The 20,892-nt window shown below is 45.6% G+C and overlaps 2 protein-coding genes across 3 annotated transcripts in view; both read right to left on the bottom strand.

Moving 5' to 3' along the window:
* Positions 1–20,892, bottom strand: part of CTLA4 (cytotoxic T-lymphocyte associated protein 4) — a 262,925-nt gene that overhangs the window by 198,961 nt on the left and 43,072 nt on the right. The gene's annotated exons all lie outside the window — the stretch shown is intronic.
* LOC308581293 (inducible T-cell costimulator-like) lies at positions 5,137–20,780 on the bottom strand. Of its 2 annotated transcripts, none has more exons than XM_081183784.1 (6): positions 20,410–20,780; positions 16,067–16,114; positions 12,979–13,299; positions 11,452–11,594; positions 9,173–9,264; positions 5,137–5,381 (listed from the first exon to the last, which is right to left on the bottom strand). In XM_081183784.1, the coding sequence occupies exons 1-5, from the start codon at positions 20,465–20,467 to the stop codon at positions 9,190–9,192; spliced, it is 645 nt and encodes a 214-aa protein (XP_081039910.1). In that variant the 5' UTR covers positions 20,468–20,780; the 3' UTR covers positions 5,137–5,381; positions 9,173–9,189. The 2 variants fall into 2 exon arrangements, with proteins under 2 accessions (XP_081039910.1, XP_081039909.1); XM_081183783.1 differs by having other exon boundaries at positions 11,452–11,597; positions 20,410–20,770.

The raw sequence follows: 20,892 nt of genomic DNA, 5'->3' as shown, positions 1-20,892 counted from the left end.
CCCTCGGCGCTGGACCTCAGTGTCCGGGCAGAATGATGGGGGTGGAGACGCTCCTACAGGTATACTGGGCCGAGGCCATTTAGGGCTTTAAAGACCAACACTTTGAATTGTGCTCGGAAACATACTGGGAGCCAATGTAGGTCTTTGAAGACCAGTGTTATGTGGTCTCGGCGGCCGCCCCCACTCACCCGTCTAGCTGCCGCATTCTGGATTAGTTGTAGTTTCCGGGTCACCTTCAAAGGTATCCCCGCGTAGAACGCATTGCAGTAGTCCAAGCGGGAGATAACTCCACCACTGATGTGCAAGAGGTCTTTGCAAACCAGCGCATGAGCCTCAGAAGTTGCTGGAGCAGTGGAGGAATATTCAGTGCTGGGGGAAAGACCAATATGGGGTCATGCTGTGGTCATGACATCATGTTATTGTGATGTCACATTGTTGACAACCAGTGTGATATACTAGTTAGGATGTTTCTACTAACATCAGGGAAACCAGTATGGAAAAGTCCCCTACTTTAACAGAGAACGGTCCTCAAGGACCTAAAACAGTCCTCTGTTTGAAGGGATGTCCAGTCCAAGTTCAGGTTAAAGACAGACGTTGAGAAGAATGGAGATCAGCAGGATCTTGGAAGCTGCTCAACAGTAGCAGCATCCGGGCAGAAGAGAATAAGCAAGCACAGACAAGTCACCTGGGCCACTATGGTGGGATCTATTTAAATTAGAGTAATTTTTTGCATCTACACATATCAATTAGCTATAAAAAATATCGTCCAGCCCAGGCCTCTTGACAATGCCACTACCGAATATCAGGAGGGGGTGGGGTTGCGGGCTCACGACCCCGCCCACACTCCTGCGGGGCTGGCCCCAGCCTCGCGGGAGCCGGGGATTCCCTTCATTAGCATACCCTCGCACCGCCAGCCAATCGGCTGGCGGCGGGGGCGGGCCTGCTACGGGCCATTTAAGGTCAGGGCAGCCCTCGGCTCGCCCCTTTTCCCTTCTTTCCCAACACGGAAAGCATTTTCCTTTGCATTTTATGGCGCCTTGCGCATCGGAGAGGTGGTCTGCGAGGACCGCCCAGCCGGGTCGAATAGAGGGTTATTGCTGGGGGACGTATCGATAACTAGCTCCCATGTGGTTTTGAAAATCCGCAGCTCTAAGACCGACCAGCTCGGCAGGGGGGCTATGATTCGCCTCCAGGCAACGCAGAAGCCTGGTCCTTGCCCGGTAAAAGATGGCGCTAAATATCTGCGCGTGAGGCCTAATTCCGGTGGCCCCTTTTTCTTACATGCTGACGGTTCCCTCCTATCTAAACACCAGTTCACGAGGGTCCTGCGCAAAGCGATCGCAGCCATTGGTCTTCCTCAGGAGGAGTACGCTGCACACTCCTTTCGCATTGGGGCAGCGACCACCGCGGTCCACATGGGTTTGCCGGCCAAGAGGATAATGGATATGGGGCGTTGGAAATCTAACGCGTACAGGGGTTACATCCGGTAGCTTCCCAAGCCCCCCCGGCCTTCTCCCCTGACCCCACGACGTACCCCCCCTGACGTGTCACTAATAATCTACATTCCCCTTACCTGGCCTTCTTATTCTCTCATTTCAGGTGCCGATGTGGTTCGATTGTGGTTTATCGGCCACAGCATAGTATATTGGGCCAAGCGGCGTGCTGAGATCAGGGGCTGGGATGCTGAACCGCCACAGCAGTTACCCAGCAACGTTGAAGTGTCTTGGATCACTAGGCGCGGCATGCGCTGGGAAGAATTCTTCCCGGCAGTGGCCGGAAAAATCGCGGCAGAAGGCTCTCCCGACGCTTTGGTCATTCAACTGGGCGAGAACGACCTGGCTTACAGAAAAGGGGTGGATCTAATGTGGAACATTATCAATGACCTTGAGGGGTTGAAGGCCACCCACGATAACATCACAATATTTTGGTCATCTTTGCTGCAGAGGAGATGCTGGCGGGACGCGGTGAATCCCGTGGCCGTGAATAAAGCCAGGAGGATCGTTGAGCGCTCGGTGGCGCGTAGAGTGGTTGCTTTAGGTGGACGGGTCATCGGGCACCCGTGCATCCAGTATGACAACTTACCACTCTATCGCAGGGATGGCGTGCATCTATCTGATGCTGGCAATGATATCTGGTTAGCAGACATTTTTCAGGGCATTAGGGATTGGTTACAGGCTGAGGGTATTGGCGGCGAGCCGCTTTGATGCGGCCCGTGTGGCGGTAGGCATTGGCAGGGGTATTGTCATGCAGATGAGATCGGGGGGGAGGAGCGCCATCACCTCCCCCAAGGCTTGGAGGGTAGTTCGTTAAAGGACTCTGAGGGGCGTCGCCTCGTCCGAAACCTACGGAGGCTAGGGCCTAAAGCGCGCCCCCGAGCGGTAACCCCTCGGGGAGCGCCTAGGGATATGCATCTCGGGTGGCTCCCCCTGTTGGTGCTTAACCCTCACCGGTTAGACCGGTTAGTCTGGTAGGGCCAATGCCTAAAGCCAATACCACTCTTGCCTGTAATCAATAAAGTTGTGGCCATTTTCGCCCATTAACCTAAAGTCTGGTGTCCTGTGTCTTCATTTGCCCATCTGTGGTGGGGGAGGGAATAGCCACGCAACTAAGATTTGAACCCAAGCTGTTCACGTTCAGTAGTCAATGCCATTTATAGCCTTTGGCTATGGCTAAACTAGGAAGACAAATTTCAGGCCTGCGTTATAGCAATATATAGAGCATAGCATAATGCTAGTATAGAGTCAGCAACATAAATTGAACAAGCGGATAACAAACTCATTGCATGATGAATTGACCTATGATAATTTCCCCAGAACACCTGATCGTATGTTATGCAGCACATTTCTTTTCAATCTTCTGTACTGTCCGTGTTAAGAGGACTCTCAGTGTCACAAATTTGCCTGGAAACACATTTTTTTTGGGGGGGGGTTAATAATTTTTTATTAAGTTTTACACAAATATCTCCAATTAACAATTCTCAATTAACATATTTTGCTCTTTTGGACTTCCCTCAGCTTCTCTGACAATCATCCGTATTTAAATTTATTATCTACGCATTCCCAAAATTAGTATCGCCTTTTAAAATACCTTTACGAACATATTTGCATTCTTGCAATATTCCTTGTTCTTTCACAAAGCTTCTTTAGAACCCACTAGCGTTGTTTGCTCATCACATACACTTTTCAAATACTCAGAGAATTTTCCCCAGTCCTCAATGAACTTGTGATCCCGTTGATATCTTATTTTTCCACAAGGAAACACATTTTCACGGGCTTTTCCCTTCTGTTAGGTGTTCCAGCTAGAAATTCGGCCAAAAGTTTCTGTCTAGGGCAGGTGGGGTGGGGTTTAGGGGGGATGCATTCCATCATGGGCAACTTTGGGGGGAACACGTGCCAGCGGTTTGTGCGGGAGACAGCGGCAACAGAGTTTTTTATTCATTCACCTCATACTTTTTTATTCATCCACCTCATATTTTACAGAAACCTCGGAGCAGTTTACAACATCCTAAAAATACTGCAAATAAATGTCAAATGCAACAAAAAGAAAGTAAAAATGTCCACATTTTAGAGCAGCACAGACAAGAATAAGATGCCCCCTTAAACATCAATGCAAATGGAAGCAACTAACACATGGGGACCATAGCAACAACTAGCACGTCCAAAATATCTCAGAGGCCATCAGCCCCACCTATCAAACATTCATTCATTCAGTTAAGATACTGCCTTTGTGCCAAGTCATCCAAGGGCAGTCTACAATTTCCAAACACCCAAACAAATATGTTACATAAAACTTAGAGTGGCAGAGTCCTCTGAAGCCAACTGGAAGTCAATGGTTTGTGTGGTCCTTTGACTTGCTCCCTCACCTCTGCCTTCCCTCACCTCAGAGCATGCTGTTCTTTCTTAAGCAGCCCCAGGAAAGGTGGAGATGCCCCAACAACTCTCTCAGGTCATGGCTGGTTCTGTCCAGAGTGTATATTTATACAGGTAGCAGAAGTGCTCAGACGTTCGGTGTTGTCTTCTCAACTTGAGCTCACATGACATGGGGCGACATGACACACTCCTCACTCCTGAAGCTCCTGGCTCTCACCAGGAAGGACCCACAATTGTCCAACAATACCCATGGGGAGAGGAACAACAGCCCTCACCCTCCATGCAACGCAAAAGGGTGATCTGCAGAAACTTTGCTCATAAATGCTTGGGCTGGGAGTGTTCTCAACAAGTCTCAGGTGTCTTCCATTCATCTCTTATTCTTCCGTAGGAGGCTATAGTCCAACAGCATAATGGCGTAATACTACTGGTTATTTTACTGGAGTCCACTGATATATATATATCTCAGCTCTTAGGGTTCGGGGAAGTGGAGAACAGGAAGGTAAAGGTAAAGGTACCCCTGACCGTTAGGTCCAGTCACGGACGACTCTGGGGTTGCGGTGTTCATCTCGCTTTACTGGCCGAGGGAGCCGGCGTACAGCTTCCGGGTCACATGGCCAGCATGACTAAGCCACTTCTGGCGAACCAGAGCAGTGCACGGAAACGCCGTTTACCTTCCTGCTGGAGCGGTACCTATTTATCTACTTGCAATGGTGTGCTTTCGAACTGCTAAGTTGGCAGGAGCAGGGACCGCGCAACGGGAGCTCACCCCGTCACAGGGATTCGAACTGCTGACCTTCTGATCAGCAAGTCCTAGGCTCTGTGGTTTAACCCCACACCACCTGCATCCCTAGACGGAGAACAGGAAACCTGCCATCAAAAGTTTTGGGAGGAATTCAACATCACGCTCTTCTGACTGTTCCATCAGCAAAAGCTTTTCTGACAGAATGATCCCCCTCTTCTCCCCCCATGCCATGTTGTTCTGGGAGGTCTCCCAATTCTCCGGAGCATATTTCGGGGAGGTGCTGGGGGTGCCCAGAGCAGGGAGGAGAAGGGGAAGACCTGTGGTGCAAGCGAAAGCCCTTGCGCTGGCTTCTGGTAGCATGCCAGGTTAGTTGAATCCGTCCCTCTCGTTTGTTAAGGGTGCTGGGGATTATTTGTGAGGCCTAAACTACAGTTCCCAGGATTCTTAGAGAGAAATGTGCTTTAAATATATAGTGCGCACACAGTCCTCTGGTTAGTTTAATCTGGCCCTGAAAGCCTTGCAAACACAGACCCATTAAATTTGATCAACGTAGTTTGGGGATGTTCTGGGTGCTTCGTACATGAAGAATGGTTTGGGGAAGATGCAACAGGGAAATGAGGCTGCAGCATGAGAAGTTTTCTTCTTGAGCGGATGTCAGCATGTGACCACAAGGCCCTAACTGAACACTCCACGGTGGACAGAGATTTCTTGTTCAGTGTCCTCTCTGCTGCGCCCCAGAAGCCACGCCTTAAACTGAAGCTCTGAACCACCTGGAAGAAATTAAAAGGCCCTGTGACATAAGGATATTATAATAATAATAATAATAATAATAATAATAATAATAATAATAATAATAGTAATAATAATAGTAATAATAATTTATTATTTATACCCCGCCCATCTGGCTGGGCTTCCCCAGCCAATCTGGCCGGCTTCCAAAAAAATATTAAAATACTATAATACATCAAACCTTAAAAACTTCCCTAAACAGGGCTGCCTTCAGATGTCTTCTAAAAGTCTGGTAGTTGTTGTTCTCTTTGACATCTGGTGGGAGGGCATTCCACAGGGCGGGTGCCACTACTGAGAAGGCCCTCTGCCTGGTTCCCTGTAACTTGGCTGCTTGCAGTGAGGGAACCGCCAGAAGGCCCTCGGCGCTGGACCTCAGTGTCCGGGCAGAACGATGGGGGTGGAGACGCTCCTTCAGGTATACTGGACCAAGCCGTTTAGGGCTTTAAAGGTCAGCACCAACACTTTGAATTGTGCTCAGAAACGTACTGGGAGCCAATGTAGGTCTTTCAAGACTGGTGTTATGTGGTCTCTGTGGCCGCTCCCAGTCACCAGTCTAGCTGCCGCGTTCTGGATTAGTTGTAGTTTCCGGGTCACCTTGAAAGGTAGCCCCACATAGAGCGCATTGCAGTAGTCCAAGCAGGAGATAACCAGAGCATGCACCACTCTGGCAAGACAGTCTGTGGGCAGATAGGGTCTCAGCCTGCATACCAGATGGAGCTGGTAAACAGCTGCCCTGGACACAGATTTGACCTGTGCCTCCATGGACAGCTGTGAGCCCAAAATGACTATTATATTACTTTTTCACCTGATGGACCAAAAATAACATCCGCTCCTCAATCAATTCATGAGACCATGGTTTAATAAAATGTCAGAGGTAGCAGGTAGCATTTGGGTTTCTCTCAGTTTCTCATTTTTACAGTGTTAAATTCAATCCTTCACATTTCCATGTCAGCTTGTGATTTCTTCATTTCTAAACAAGTCCTCATGAAAACTCACTGGCATTTTAGTGCCAATCTCTGCTACTATGCACATCCGTGGATGCAGTTTTGCCTATTGTACACATTTTTGCAATGCGGTTTTCTGCAATATAACGCATTCTTTAGTTATTTTCACTAATGCATCTTTGTGGACGTTACTTAGCTGCAGAACTGCATTGCAGAAAGAGGAGGGAGGAAGTCAAGTTTTGAAATGTTAAGATTATTGTAAAACTATTGAAATGTATAAAACTGAAAATTATATATATATATATATATATGCTTTCGTAGATTTTCACGGGTACAGGAATGCAGGTTTTGGTGTCTTCGGGTGTCTTCCCGTGTAAGAGTTGGGGTGTCTAGGCGACGTTTCGACGAGGTCTCACTCGTCATCTTCAGGCTGGTGCTTTCGGCTTCTTGTTACTGGAACAGAGCAGGATCTCAGTGTTTGAGTTCCTATAAATACTGTTGAGGGGTGTGGTGTATAGCCTCCAACGTTCTGGGCAGAGAGGAAGTTCCCAGGTTAGTGTGTCTTTTCTTCTTTTGTTCATTAATTACTTGAGGGATATCTTGAGTGATTTCTTGAGTGATATTCTGAGTACCACTTAGGAGGGTCATTAGGTGTGGATTAGTTGCTAAAGCTTTCGTGTCTTGACCTCTTGACCTTGTGAAGAGTTTTTTCTGAGAAGATGGCTGTACTGCACTTAGTTGTGCTCTGGCTTGGCTTCGTGTATAGGGGCGAGCTGTGGTTTTGTGCCCTGTGTCAGCCAGATCTGTGTAGGGATTGCAGGGGGGTGCAGCATCCGGAGGTGCCACTATGGTTTGGCTACTGGATGGTGTCTGTAATTTATCTGTGGAGAGGGTCTGGGTTTGGGTCTGGTGTGGTTGATTGGAGATGGCGTTCTGTGTGCCTCTGGTTCTGGTGTCGGTTTTTGTGGGGAGGGCTATTTTCCAGATGTCTGGCAGGCGGGACGTATCGTCACGCTTGTTCATGTTGTGAGGGTGTTTCTCTATCTCGATGGCTTCCATGATTATTCTCTTGTGGTGGTGTTCCATGTTAAAGAGCAATTTGGAATCTGAAAAATTAATTTCGTGTCCTGTTTCTTTCATGTGTTGGTAAAGAGAGGAAGTTTTTTCTTCTTTTTTGACGGCATTCAAAAAAGAAGAAAAAACTTCCTCTCTTTACCAACACATGAAAGAAACAGGACACGAAATTAATTTTTCAGATTCCAAATTGCTCTTTAACATGGAACACCACCACAAGAGAATAATCATGGAAGCCATCGAGATAGAGAAACACCCTCACAACATGAACAAGCGTGACGATACGTCCCGCCTGCCAGACATCTGGAAAATAGCCCTCCCCACAAAAACCGACACCAGAACCAGAGGCACACAGAACGCCATCTCCAATCAACCACACCAGACCCAAACCCAGACCCTCTCCACAGATAAATTACAGACACCATCCAGTAGCCAAACCATAGTGGCACCTCCGGATGCTGCACCCCCCTGCAATCCCTACACAGATCTGGCTGACACAGGGCACAAAACCACAGCTCGCCCCTATACACGAAGCCAAGCCAGAGCACAACTAAGTGCAGTACAGCCATCTTCTCAGAAAAAACTCTTCACAAGGTCAAGAGGTCAAGACACGAAAGCTTTAGCAACTAATCCACACCTAATGACCCTCCTAAGTGGTACTCAGAATATCACTCAAGAAATCACTCAAGATATCCCTCAAGTAATTAATGAACAAAAGAAGAAAAGACACACTAACCTGGGAACTTCCTCTCTGCCCAGAACGTTGGAGGCTATACACCACACCCCTCAACAGTATTTATAGGAACTCAAACACTGAGATCCTGCTCTGTTCCAGTAACAAGAAGCCGAAAGCACCAGCCTGAAGATGACGAGTGAGACCTCGTCGAAACGTCGCCTAGACACCCCAACTCTTACACGGGAAGACACCCGAAGACACCAAAACCTGCATATATATATATATATATATATATATATATATATAGTCGTACCTCTGTTTACGTATTTAATTCGTTCCAGAGGTCTGTTCTTAACCTGAAACTGTTCTTAACCTGAAGCACCACTTCACCATGTTCTCATCCTGAAGCAAAGTTCTTAACCCGAGGTACTATTTCTGGGTTAACGGAGTCTGTAACCTGAAGCATATGTAACCCGAGGTACCACCATACACACACACACACACACACACACACACACACACACACTGTATTTTTTGCTCTATAAGATGCACCAGAACATAAGACGCACCTAGTTTTTGGAGAAGGAAAACAAGAAAAAAAATATTCTGAATCTCAGAAGCCAGAACAGCAAGAAGGATTGCTGTGCAGCGAAAGCAGCGATCCCTCTTGCTGTTCTGGCTTCCGGGATAGCTGCGCAGCCTGCATTCGCTCCATAAGACACACACACATTTTCCCTTACTTTTTAGGAGGGAAAAAGTGAGTCTTATAGAGCAAAAAATATGGTATACACACACACACACACATATATATATGAATATGAGAGGGTCTGCAGTTCTGCTTCAAGCAGCCACTTCCACCTCATGTGTGTGTATTGCTTTGCAGTGTCATGCAGTTTTTCAGCTTTTACAGAGAGAGAGGGAGAGGGAGAGGGAGACGGAAAAAGAGAGAGAGAGAGAGGCACATGCACACAGATACACAGAGCCTGGTACACAGAAAGGTCCTGCCGGGAACTAGGGGGGAACTAGGCTAGTCCCACTAGTCCATGGTCCGTACGCCACTGATAGAATTGTGTATTACCTCTGAGTGGTGGGTTATTAGATGGGCTTCACTGCTGCCATGGACATGTATTCATTGTTGTAGTCATGAGAGCTCGTGACATGGCGGCAAACCTGGAAATAGAAATTAAAGATTTTAGATTGCTGATTTCCATCTACAGTGCTACCTTGGTTCTCAAACGCTGAAAACCCGGAAGTAAGTGTTCCGGTTTTTGAACATTTCCCGGAAGCCAAACGCCTGATGTGGCTGTCGGCTATTGCTTCCAGGGCACCTGGACCAATCAGAAGCTGCGCCTTGGTTTTCAAACATTTCAAAAGTCAAATGGACTTCTGGAATGGATTAAGTTTGGTGCTTTTGTTTTTGCTATTTATTTTGCGTGTTTGTTTGTTTTTGTTTGTTTTTTGAAGCTTTTTCAGTTAATTTGTTTTTATGACCATGTGGAACCTAGTTCAGCTTACTGATTGATTGTGTGACTGCAGAAATGGATAAACAATGACTATCATCCATGCAGGTAAGAAATAATAATAATTTTAATTTTTATCATCTACAATACTGTCTTATTTATTTCATAGTACAGTACATTGATTATTGCTTTCATTTTATGGCCCAATGGTCTTGTTAGATAGTAAAATCCATGTTAAATTGCTGTTTTAGGGGTTGTTTTTAAAACTCTGGAACGGATTAATCCGTTTTGCTTTACTTTCTTTGGGAAAGCACGCTTTGTTTTGGAAAGGACTTCTGGAACGGATTAAGTTTGAGAACCAAGGTACCACTGTATATCCATATAGACCAGGCAGGTGTGTCCTGATTCGCTGCTCAAAGTGGGCCAGGCCTGTATATAGATATGGCTATGGTTTCAACACACTTAACTTTCCCATCTTAGGTTTTCTATGGTTTGCTAAAGCTACGGTTCATCTCCAAGGACCAATTCACACATACATTCAGATTGGTGTTGGGATGGATGAACAATGTTACGTGTGAATGTCACATTCCGTCCGTCTGTCTTTTTGGCCTTGTGTACGCAAATCAGGAAGCTGGTATCAATGGAAGCTTCCTTGTGTACGTACACAATCTCCACCCTCAAAAAAGGGGGGCACCTGACCTAACGTCTACATGTTAGTCTCTACGTGGGGCTGCCCTTGAGACTGACCCAGAAACTCCAGCGAGATCCTTGCTGCGAGATCACATTCACCCGGTGCTATACCAGCTGCACTGGCTCCCGGTGGAGTACAGGATCAGGTTTAAGGTGCTGGTTTTAACCTTTAAAGCCCTATACAGCCTAGGACCCTCGTGCCTACGGGACCGCCTCTCCTGGTATGTCCCACAGAGGACCTTACGGTCTTCAAACAAAAACATCTTGAAGGTCCCAGGCCAAAGAGAGGTTAGGCTGGCTTCAACCAGAGCCAGGGCTTTTTCGGCTGTGGCTCCGATCTGGTGGAACACTCTGTTACAAGAGACTAGGGCCCTGCGGGACTTGACATCTTTCTGCAGGGCCTGCAAGACGGAGCTGTTCCACCAGGCCTTTGGTCAGGGCACAGCCTGACTCCCTCCTTTGGCAATCTCCACAGAATCTCTAGCCCAATGGTTGCCCTCAATTTGATCTGAATTAATTTTAGAATGAATGATTTTAGAATGTTGTACTATTTTATTGTTGTTAGCTGCCCTGAGCCCGGCTTCAGCTGGGGAGGGCGGGATATAAATAAAATTTATTATTATTATTATTATTATTATTATTATTATTATTATTATTATTATTATTATTATTTCTCCTTATGAAGGAAAAACAAGATGTAACCTGGCCCTGATGCCTACTTTCAAACAGGAAGAATCCAAAATGGACTTTGAGGCACTTTGCCAGATTGAGTGAAAGAAGAAATAAACAAAATTCACTGTCTTTTCACCAAGACCACTCAAATGACTTCAGAGCTGGCCAGGGCACACCAGTTATTTGTTTCTCCTTTGGAAGGAAGCAATAAGGGGGATTGCTTCCTCGGGTCGTTTTTGCTGATGTTCACAAAGCTTCCCCCCCCCCTCCCTTTCCTCATGCTCCAGGTCTTTAAATCGATAAGCAGCTCTGTCTTAGAGAAATTGAAAGTAAACTGCTGTCACTGGTGACTGAATTCCGGTCGTAAATAAATGGCTCAAATTTGTTCATCAAAGCAGTTTCCATTCGACGTGCTGACTCCGTAGGTGTGCGAGGGTGTTACTGACTCTGCATCTCGCGAACGAAAGCCCAAATGTCGCTCCATCTCGCAGGGACAGGTTAGGAGCCTTTGAAGAAGGCTGTGCAGAACACTTACCACATTTCTCAGGCAGCATGCTGTGAAACAGAAGATGCAGGCAACAACGGAAAAAACAGTGAGCCCAATGAGTATCCATGATGCAGATTCTGAGAACAAGCAGGAAACTTCTGAATCTTCTGAAACTTTTGAATCTTCTGCATCTTCTGAAAAAAAATATAAATAAATAGTTTTTATTAGCTCTTCGGGCCTAAGATCAACCACTATTGTCTGTACATTTCTTTCTTTCTTTCTTTCTTTCTTTCTTTCTCTCTTTCTCTCTTTCTCTCTTTCTCTCTTTCTCTCTTTCTCTCTCTCTTTCTTTCTTTCTTTCTTTCCTTCTTTCCTTCTTTCCTTCTTTCCTTCTTTCTTTGCCAGTCTTCCTTAGCCCTAGTGACTAGGGATGGAAGGATCTGCCATTTCATTTTATGATTTCTCCAATCTTAAACTCAGTTCTTTAGTTTAAAAATCCTCATGAAAATCCAACAGCCTTACTAAATGCATACTAAATTTCTCCTGGGCAGTTTCGACTAATGTGCAAATTTCAAGCAATGGCTTGGAATTTGGTTGGAGCATGGTTTTGGGAAGTGTGAATTCAATCAATTCGCCTTTAAATGCAAACTGAATCGAATTTTTACTCCATCTCTACCAGCCACACCTATCCCTCATGAGGGTAAGGCCACAGTCACAGATGGAGAGAGGGGGGGGCACAGAGAAAGCTGTAGAACTGGCCACCATTCTAGTCTCATGAACCTCGGGGGAAATGTGGCAGTTTTCCTCCCAACACAGTAGATCTGACTGGTAAATTCGAATTGTAGGTTTACCATCATAATGCCACACTGCCCCCCCCAAAAAAACATATTAATAAGCCAAGAGACAAATTCTCCACCTCATATATCACTTTTAAAAAATGCAGTATAGAAATCCTTTTATACTGGAAGGGTGATTTAACTTTCTAGACTTTAGGCATCTTAAAAAGCAGAGACATCACCTTGCCAACAAAGGTCTGTATAGTTAAAGCTATGGTTTTCCCAGTAGTGATGTATGGGAGTGAGAGCTGGACCATAAAGAAGGCTGATCGCCGAAGAATTGATGCTTTTGAATTATGGTGCTGGAGGAGACTCGTGAGAGTCCCATGGACTGCAAGAAAATCAAACCTATCCATTCTGAAGGAAATCAGCCCTGAGTGCTCACTAGAAGGACAGATCCTGAAGCTGAGGCTCCAATACTTTGGCCACCTCATGAGAAGAGAAGACTTCCTGGAAAAGACCCTGATGTTGGGAAAGATGGAGGGCACAAGTAGAAGGGGACGACAGAGGACGAGATGGTTGGACAGTGTTCTTGAAGCTACCAGCATGAGTTTGACCAAACTGCGGGAGACAGTAGAAGACAGGAGTGCCTGGCGTGCTCTGGTCCATGGGGTCACGAAGAGTCAGACACGACTAAACGACTAAACAACAACATAAGGTGTATCTGTTATCACAGATGAATGACTAGCAGGACTCTCATTTTTTCACTTGGACAACAAAGATAAAGCAGTCTACTGACCTTGGATATATAGATGTTTTTCAATTGTTTCACAGCAGTGAGGGACAGGAGCATAGATTTCTAGGCAGCTGATGTAGGTATCACTATGTTTGCTTTTCAAATCTCTGAGAACAAATGACACTTTATCACCGGAATGCACTGGATTACAAATGTCACTCCCTTTAATGCGTGGTTTCCCTTTTTCTATGTAGAGATCACAGACTTTTTCTTTGTGCTGCCCTCTGAACAGTTTTATATGGAAGATGTCAGCACTATGTGGCAAAGGGCAGTCAAATGTGAAGTTTTCTCTCGGAAATTCATCACTGGGGGCAGGAAGATTCCCTGGAAGTGGAGAGAGAATGAAAATGTTCACAATAAGCATATAAAAGAAAAATCCCATTGGAAGTACAAGCATCTGTTCTTCTATTTTATTTTATTTTATTTTATTAAAAAGAAGAACATTTGAGGAAGAGAGGAACGATAAAGAGGGGAGTTATGCTCTTTCTAGACACCCCAGCCCTGATGTTTTCCCTGGTCTTATAGCATGTGCATCATGAACTACCATAAGCAGCAGGAACATCTATGCCCACCTACGGCCAGGATACCCAATAAGATGGACTACAACTCCCACAAGCCCCAACTAGGATGACCAGGGATGATGAGAGTTGTAGTCCACAGCATCTGGAGGCAACCATCTTGGCCACGGGTAGGCAACCTAAGGCCCGTGGGCCGGATCCGGCCCAATCGCCTTCTCAATCCGGCCTATGGACGGTCCGGGAATCAGCGTGTTTTTACATGAGTAGAATGTGTCCTTTTATTTAAAATGCATCTCTGGGTATTTGTGGAGCATAGGAATTCGTTCATTCCCCCCCCCCCCAATATATATATATATATATATATATATATATATATATATATATATGCTTTCGTAGATTTTCACCAAAACATATATATATATATATATATATATATAGTCCAGCCCCCCACAAGGTCTGAGAGACAGTAGACTGGCCCCCTGCTGAAAAAGGTTGCTGACCCCCTGATCTTGACTATCTCTGCCAAGAATTTCCAGTGGAATCTTCCCAAGATTGCGTAAGCAAAAAGTCATTTGAATTTTAATGGCTATTTTTATTATTATGCTATCTATTACCATCCTTTGATTTCATTGTTGTATTATTATTTTGCTCCATGAAATATGTTTTTAATGTTGTACATCACCCTGCGATCTTTTGATAAAGGGCAGCATGTAAATGAAATTATTATTAATCATGATGATGATGATGATGATGTTCGTATTTGTATAGTTCAGGGATATCCAACAGGTCGATCGCGATCTACTGGTAGATCCCTGGGAGGTTTTGGTAGATCGCTGGGTCCCTTTCCTTAGCGTTGGTAAAATAGAATTTGCCCCCGCCCCTTCGCCCCGCCCTCCATTGTTCTGCAGAATGGAAGATGGAGTTTACTCAGTAGATGGAGTTTACTCAGCAATCTGTGAGTGGCTCTTCCCTTTCTCCCTCCCAAGAGCTTAGCCTTGATCTCCCCAAAAATGGGGCTTTCCTCCTTTCTTACTCCCTAAAAAAAGTTCAGTAACTTTGCCCTGAACCCCCAAAAAGGGGGTAGATCACTGCTAGTAGTTCACAGTCTCTTGGGAGTTGGCCACCCCTGTATAGTTTAATTTTAGCAAGCATTTGTTTGCCTTAAAAAGGTAAAGGTAAAGGGACCCCTAACCATTAGGTCCAGTCATGGCCGACTCTGGGGTTGCGGCGCTCATCTCGCTTTATTGGCCGAGGGAGCCAGCGTACAGCTTCCGGGTCATGTGGCCAGCATGACTAAGCCGCTTCTGGCAAACCACAGCAGCGCATGGAAACGCCGTTTACCTTCCCACCGGAGCGGTACCTATTTATCTACTTGCACTTTGACGTGCTTTCGAACTGCTAGGTTGGCAGGAGCTGGGACCGAGCAACGGGACCTCACCCCATCACGGGGATTCGAACCACCGACCTTCTGATCAGCAAGTCCTAAGCTCTGTGGTTTAACCCACAGCACCACCCGTGTCCCATTCATTTGCCTTAGAAAGTTTTAAAGTTCTTCTAAGTCTTTCACTCTCAGTTTTCTGCTCTTTTGTGCCCTTGCCAGGGACTGAGCTCCATCATTTGATGACCCAGTCTGAAGGCTGCACACTTGCAGTTTATAAATGTGATGAAATACCAGCCAAAATAGTTTATTCTGAACAGATCTTCTGGATGATATTTCAAAGTTTAAAACTGACTTGGTCAGATCCTTGTCCATGGTTATGAATCTTCTTAAATCATGTGAAGTGCAATCCGGCTCAGAATCGGGCATGCTTAATCTTTGTTGATTTCAGTGGTGCTTAAGTATACAGTGGTACCTCAGGTTAAGTACTTAATTCGTTCCGGAGGTCCATTCTTAACCTGAAACTGTTCTTAACCTGAAGCATCACTTTAGCTAATGGGGCCTCCTGCTGCCGCCACGCCACCGGAGCATGATTTCTGTTCTTATCCTGAAGCAAAGTTCTTAACCTGAAGCACTATTTCTGGGTTAGCAGAGTCTGTAACCTAAAGCGTATGTAAGCTGCGGTACCACTGTACATGCATACTGGATTGTTATCCTTTGCTCCAATCCCATACACAGGCTGCTTTAATCCCATTTACCGTATTTTTTGCTCTATAAGACTCACTTTTTCCCTCCTAAAAAGTAAGGGGAAATGTGTGTGCGTTTTATGGAGCGAATGCAGGCTGCACAGCTATCCCAGAAGCCAGAACAGCAAGAGGGATTGCTGCTTTCACTGCACAGCGATCCCTCTTGTTGTTCTGGCTTCTGGGATTCAGAATATTTTTTTCCTTGTTTTCCTCCTCCAAAAACTATGTGCGTCTTGTGGTCTGGTGCGTCTCATAGAGTGAAAAATACGGTACTTTGCATGAGATTTAAACAGCCTAATGTGATACAGGATTGTAGACATCATTTCTTTCCTCTAAATTTTTGTATCATATCTCTAGATCCGCAACAGTAAAAACAGAGGGAGAAATAAAGTTTGGCATGCTAGATTGATTCCATCCAAGCATCCCCCCCACCAAAAAAAAGTATGTACCTTTCAACGAAGCTCTGCTGGATGCAAATGATGAACAGGAATCGCCACCTAAAAATAAAACAGTTTTTTTTCACACATGGAAAACATTTCTCATTCTGCAAACATTGTGTGTTAATAAGTAGTATTAATAAGTAGCAGGAATCTCAATGTCCAACGTGGGTCTCGAACCCACAACACTGAGATTGTGAGTCTCATGCTCCACCGACTGAGCTATTTGGCAGCCAAGAGGGAAACAGAATCCAAGAGGATGTACTATTCACACAAGCCCTTTGTCCTACACTGACTCTCCCTTCTGCTTTTCTCAGGTGCCTTGCTCTATATAAGGGCTAGGTTTATGGACAATTTGCAGGGTTGCCATTTGTCCTCTTTTTCCAGGACATGTCCTCTTTTTCATGGGTAGAGTCGTCATAGTGATCCATAGTTAAAAGTAAAAGTTGGCAAATGTGAAAAGTTTTGCTCTTCAAAATATGGCAACTCTATTTCTGTTCTCTTGTTGTTTTTGTCTCCTTAAAAGATTAATAAAAGATTGATATTTAAGAGTGTGTGGTGGGTTGGGCAGTGAGAAAGAGCTCTGTCTGATGTCCCAAAATTCAGTGACCGAAGTTGCTTAGTTGGGCACATGAACTCCTAATGTATTTGTTTATTTCTTTGTTTAAAATGCAATCATGCCACCCTTCAGTTGAAACCAGCTCCCAGCAGAGCTCACAATATTAATAAGAAGACATAAAATTCGATAGTGGGATTTAAGACAGCAAAGAGAGAAGAGAACAGAGTGAGGTGATTTAAAACCAGCTCAAATGACATGCTGGAAAGCCTGACCTGAAAAGGCACCAAGTTTGGTACCAGGTGGGTCTCCCTTGAGGAGACATTTCATGGTGACCTGAGAAGACCCTTTCTGCAGTCTAACATGCCCCACCTCAGAGGCAGTGGACCTGAGAGGGAACTCTGAGGAATATAACATTTGGACAGGCTCCTAAAGTAGGAGGAGAAGGTCTTTCAAATATCTAGTTTCCAAGCATGAAAGGTAAGCAACAACAGATATGTTCTGAAGTAAGTGGAAAGGAGTCACTGTGTTTTTATTAATTTGAAATGTATTGAACAAGCAATGGATACCTACCGAAAAGCAACTTTTCACAGGAGAACTTATTGCAAAAATCAGAGAGAACCACGCTAACCATGTGTACACATCACACTTACTTAACAAAAGAACCGACATATTGGAAAGGTCATAAGGGATGGGGAGCTATGCCACAATTGGAAACCCAAAAAAGCTGTATTTTTCTGGAAAGTGTCTAGCTACATCATCAAAAAAGGACTTATTTAGTAATGCAAAAAAATCTGATTGACTTGACTTCTAGACAGCCAAATTTCCAGAATCACTCATTAGATAATGAAATATTTGACTACCGCTGCTTTTTTAAAACTAGAGTTGGTTTTTAAAGCATTGTTGAAGGATAGGTTTATCAATATGCGTTACATAAACAGATAAAGGTTCGCTTTCTTTGTATATGAAAAAGGAAAAAAAATACATTACTTTTTTGCCTCAAAAACCACAGGAAGCACCAACTGATGATGGCAGAAATCCACCCATCCTTTGAATTTAAGCAGTGGTTCAGTTCAAAACTAATGTATTTCCATGTAAAAAGCTGTTGTTTTTATTTATTTTTTAATTTAAATTTATATACATAGGCGCCGACTCCATGGGGCTTGAGGGGGCCCGAGCCCCCTCAAAAATTCGTTTGGGGGGGCTCAGCCCCCCCAATAATCTCGGGCGGCGGTGGGCGCGTCCGCGGCTTTTATAGGGCGCCCGGCGCGCACCAGCTCGATAACGGGCACCGGCGCGGCGGGGGGCGCCGGGCCGGGGGAGGGGGGCGGCCGGCCTGTCTCCTTGGCAACCCCATTGAGCAGCGCCGGCTCCCCCGGGAGGGCCATCCCCCCGCGCCGCCGATCGCCAACACCGCCGACGCTGTGGCTGCCCGAGCCCGAGCCTGAGCCTGAGCCCGACCCGCAGCCCGAGCCCGAGCCTGAGCCCGAGCCCAAGCCCGTCAGTCAGTCAGTCAGTCAGGAAGGAAGGAAGGAAGGAAGGAAGGAGAAATGAGGAGGGAGACGAGGGAGGAAAATTGCGCGCAGGGTGAAGAAAGGAGAAGGGCGAACGAGACGAGCTTCCAACCCAAAAAAGGGCTGGAAGACTGGGAGGATGCAGGATCGGGAAAGAAAGCGACGCCTTCCCCGCCCGCGACGTCGCCCGCTTGTCATTGGCAGCGCAGCGGGCGCCCAGAGGGGCTGGGCACCGGCGCAGGGCCGCTCCGCAGCCGCGGAGGACAGCTGCGCGGCTAGCAAGGTGTGCCGCGTAGAGCGCGGCCCTTGTGTGGCCCGGTGGCCAGGCAAGCTCGGGCGGGGACCCCCATGCGAATCTAAGACGGGAGAAGAGGGCAGAGCAAAGGGGGTCCCTTCCCCAACCTCCGGCTCTGAGACTTCCCTGCGCCCCAGAAAAGCGAAAGGATTTTCTCTCTCTTTTTTTTATATATAAATATTTTATTAAGTTTTCAAATACAAAGTTAGAAACATACACTGAAGAAAAAAGTAAAAGAACAAGAAAAAGAAAAAAAGAAAAAGAAGAAAAGAAAACCAACCATTCAACACATTTTTATATAACTAACTGGACTTCCTCGCATCTCCCTTACCCTGCATTCTTTATAATAAAGATATCAGCAAATTATTACCTTGTTTCGTACCTTATTTTGTACTTTTCAAATACTATACCTCTAAATTTAACATACTTTTCATCAGTTACTTATATCTTAAATTAAACATAGTATTACCTTAGATTTTGACCTTTTCTTACTTAAAATATAATTTCCTGTTTCCCAAATCTAATTGCTGAAGCTATAGTTTCCGAATCGTGTAAATTTTTAACATTCATACAACTTATATTGTTTTTGTAAATAGTCCTTAAATTTTTTCCAGTCCTCTTCCGTTGTTTCTTCTCCCAAGTCTCGGATTCTGCCAGTCATTTCAGCCAGTTCCATATAGTCCATCAATTGCATCTGCCACTCTTCCAGTGTGGGCAAATCTTGTGTCTTCCAATATTTTGCGATAAGTATTCTTGCTGCTGTAGTTGCATACATAAAGAAAGTTCTATCCTTCTTTAACACTTTCTGGCCAACAATGCCCAAGAGGAAGGCCTCTGGTTTCTTGGGAAAGGTATACTTAAATACCTTTTTTAACTCATTATAGATCATTTCCCAGAAGGTCTTCACTTTTGGACAAGTCCACCAGAGGTGAAAGAATGTCCCTTCAGCCTCCTTACATTTCCAACATTTATTATCAGACAGGTGATATATTTTTGCAAGCTTGACTGGGGTCATGTACCACCTATAAATCATTTTCATAATATTTTCCTTCAAGGCATTACATGCCGTGAATTTCATTCCGGTGGTCCATAACCTTTCCCAGTCCTCAAACATGATGTTATACCCAATATCCTGAGCCCATTTTATCATGGCTGATTTGACTGTCTCATCCTGAGTGATTTTCTCTTCAACCTGCCATCCATCCTCTTGCAGAAAACTCTTTGCCTGCCCTGCCCGTATCTCGTTTTTGCTTTTTAATTCCACACACGCACCCTTCGGACTTCGTGGCAATCGGGCGCGCGGGTGCGTTTCCTAAGAGAGTGAGGACCCCTGCCTCCTCCTCACCTGCTCCCTCGCCAGCCAGCCAGCCGCGCGCCCTAGCCGGAGAGCCCCGGCCGTCCCCGTCGCGCAATCGGCTGGATCTCCCTTCAGCAGGCCGTGCTCACAACTCGGCCCAGGGACCCCCAGCAGCGGATCTCCGGCTCAGCTGAAGAATCCGGCAACAAGCCCCCTCCTCCCCAATCGCTCCGCCGAAATACGCTCCAAAACCCCCCAGATAGGCCGCCGGCCGCCAAGTCTAGTGGCGCCCTGAGCGAGGGTCTCTCCCCAACACCGCCACCCCGAACTGCGTTCTCCCGGCTACCCGAGCGAACCAGCGGCAGGACCCCGATATGGGCCCCCCCAATATTTTTTATAAGTCGGCGCCCCTGTTTATATACCGCCCTTCATCAAAAGATCTCCAGGAAGCTCACAGAATAAAATACAAAATAAAACACAAGTAGATAATTAAACCAAAACGACAAAACAATAACTCCCCACTTCCCACAGAGACATTTAAAAGACTGCAGGAACGTTCACCGTGAAAGCTAAGGTGCCTTTTATCCACCAAGGCTTTCTGACCAGTGTTCCTCTTCTACCTGTTTCCCACACAACCTTCCACTAGTAAACTGATCAGTAAATGGCTGCCGGGAGACTGTGGAGATCACTTACCATGAAGAGGCTCAAAGCAGAAGCAAAAAAGGCAGATAGTCACAATATATAGCTTCATGCTTCTTGAAGAGAGACACTGACGCTTCTCTTTTGTTCTGTTTTGAGGGGAAGAGGTTTAGAACAATTAGGGCTCCATTCCCTTTGAAATCTTCAGTGGTTAGAGGGAGGCAACTTCACCGTCTAGAAGTCATCTTGCATTTGCCAAAATATCTCACCACCTTTTCATTAGATCCCACACCTTCGACACGTCACCACAGAAGGTCTTCATTATCCAACCGAGATCTATGGTGGTTTCCCCAGTTCATTTCTTGGTAAGAACACTGAGCTTACAGTTATCAGCTTATGCTGATCTAAAAATGAATATATATCATGATGATGATAGCGTTTACGATGCAAATCTTTGCCTTAGTGCAGTAGTCCTCTGGATACCCTGACCCTGTGTATGGAAAATAAAGTCTCAGAATGGCCAGAGAAGGAACCTTT

The sequence above is a fragment of the Podarcis bocagei genome (assembly GCF_964188305.1).
Source record: "Podarcis bocagei genome assembly, chromosome: 1".
Taxonomy (NCBI): domain Eukaryota; kingdom Metazoa; phylum Chordata; class Lepidosauria; order Squamata; family Lacertidae; genus Podarcis; species Podarcis bocagei.
This window is presented reverse-complemented; position numbering and strand designations above follow the sequence as displayed.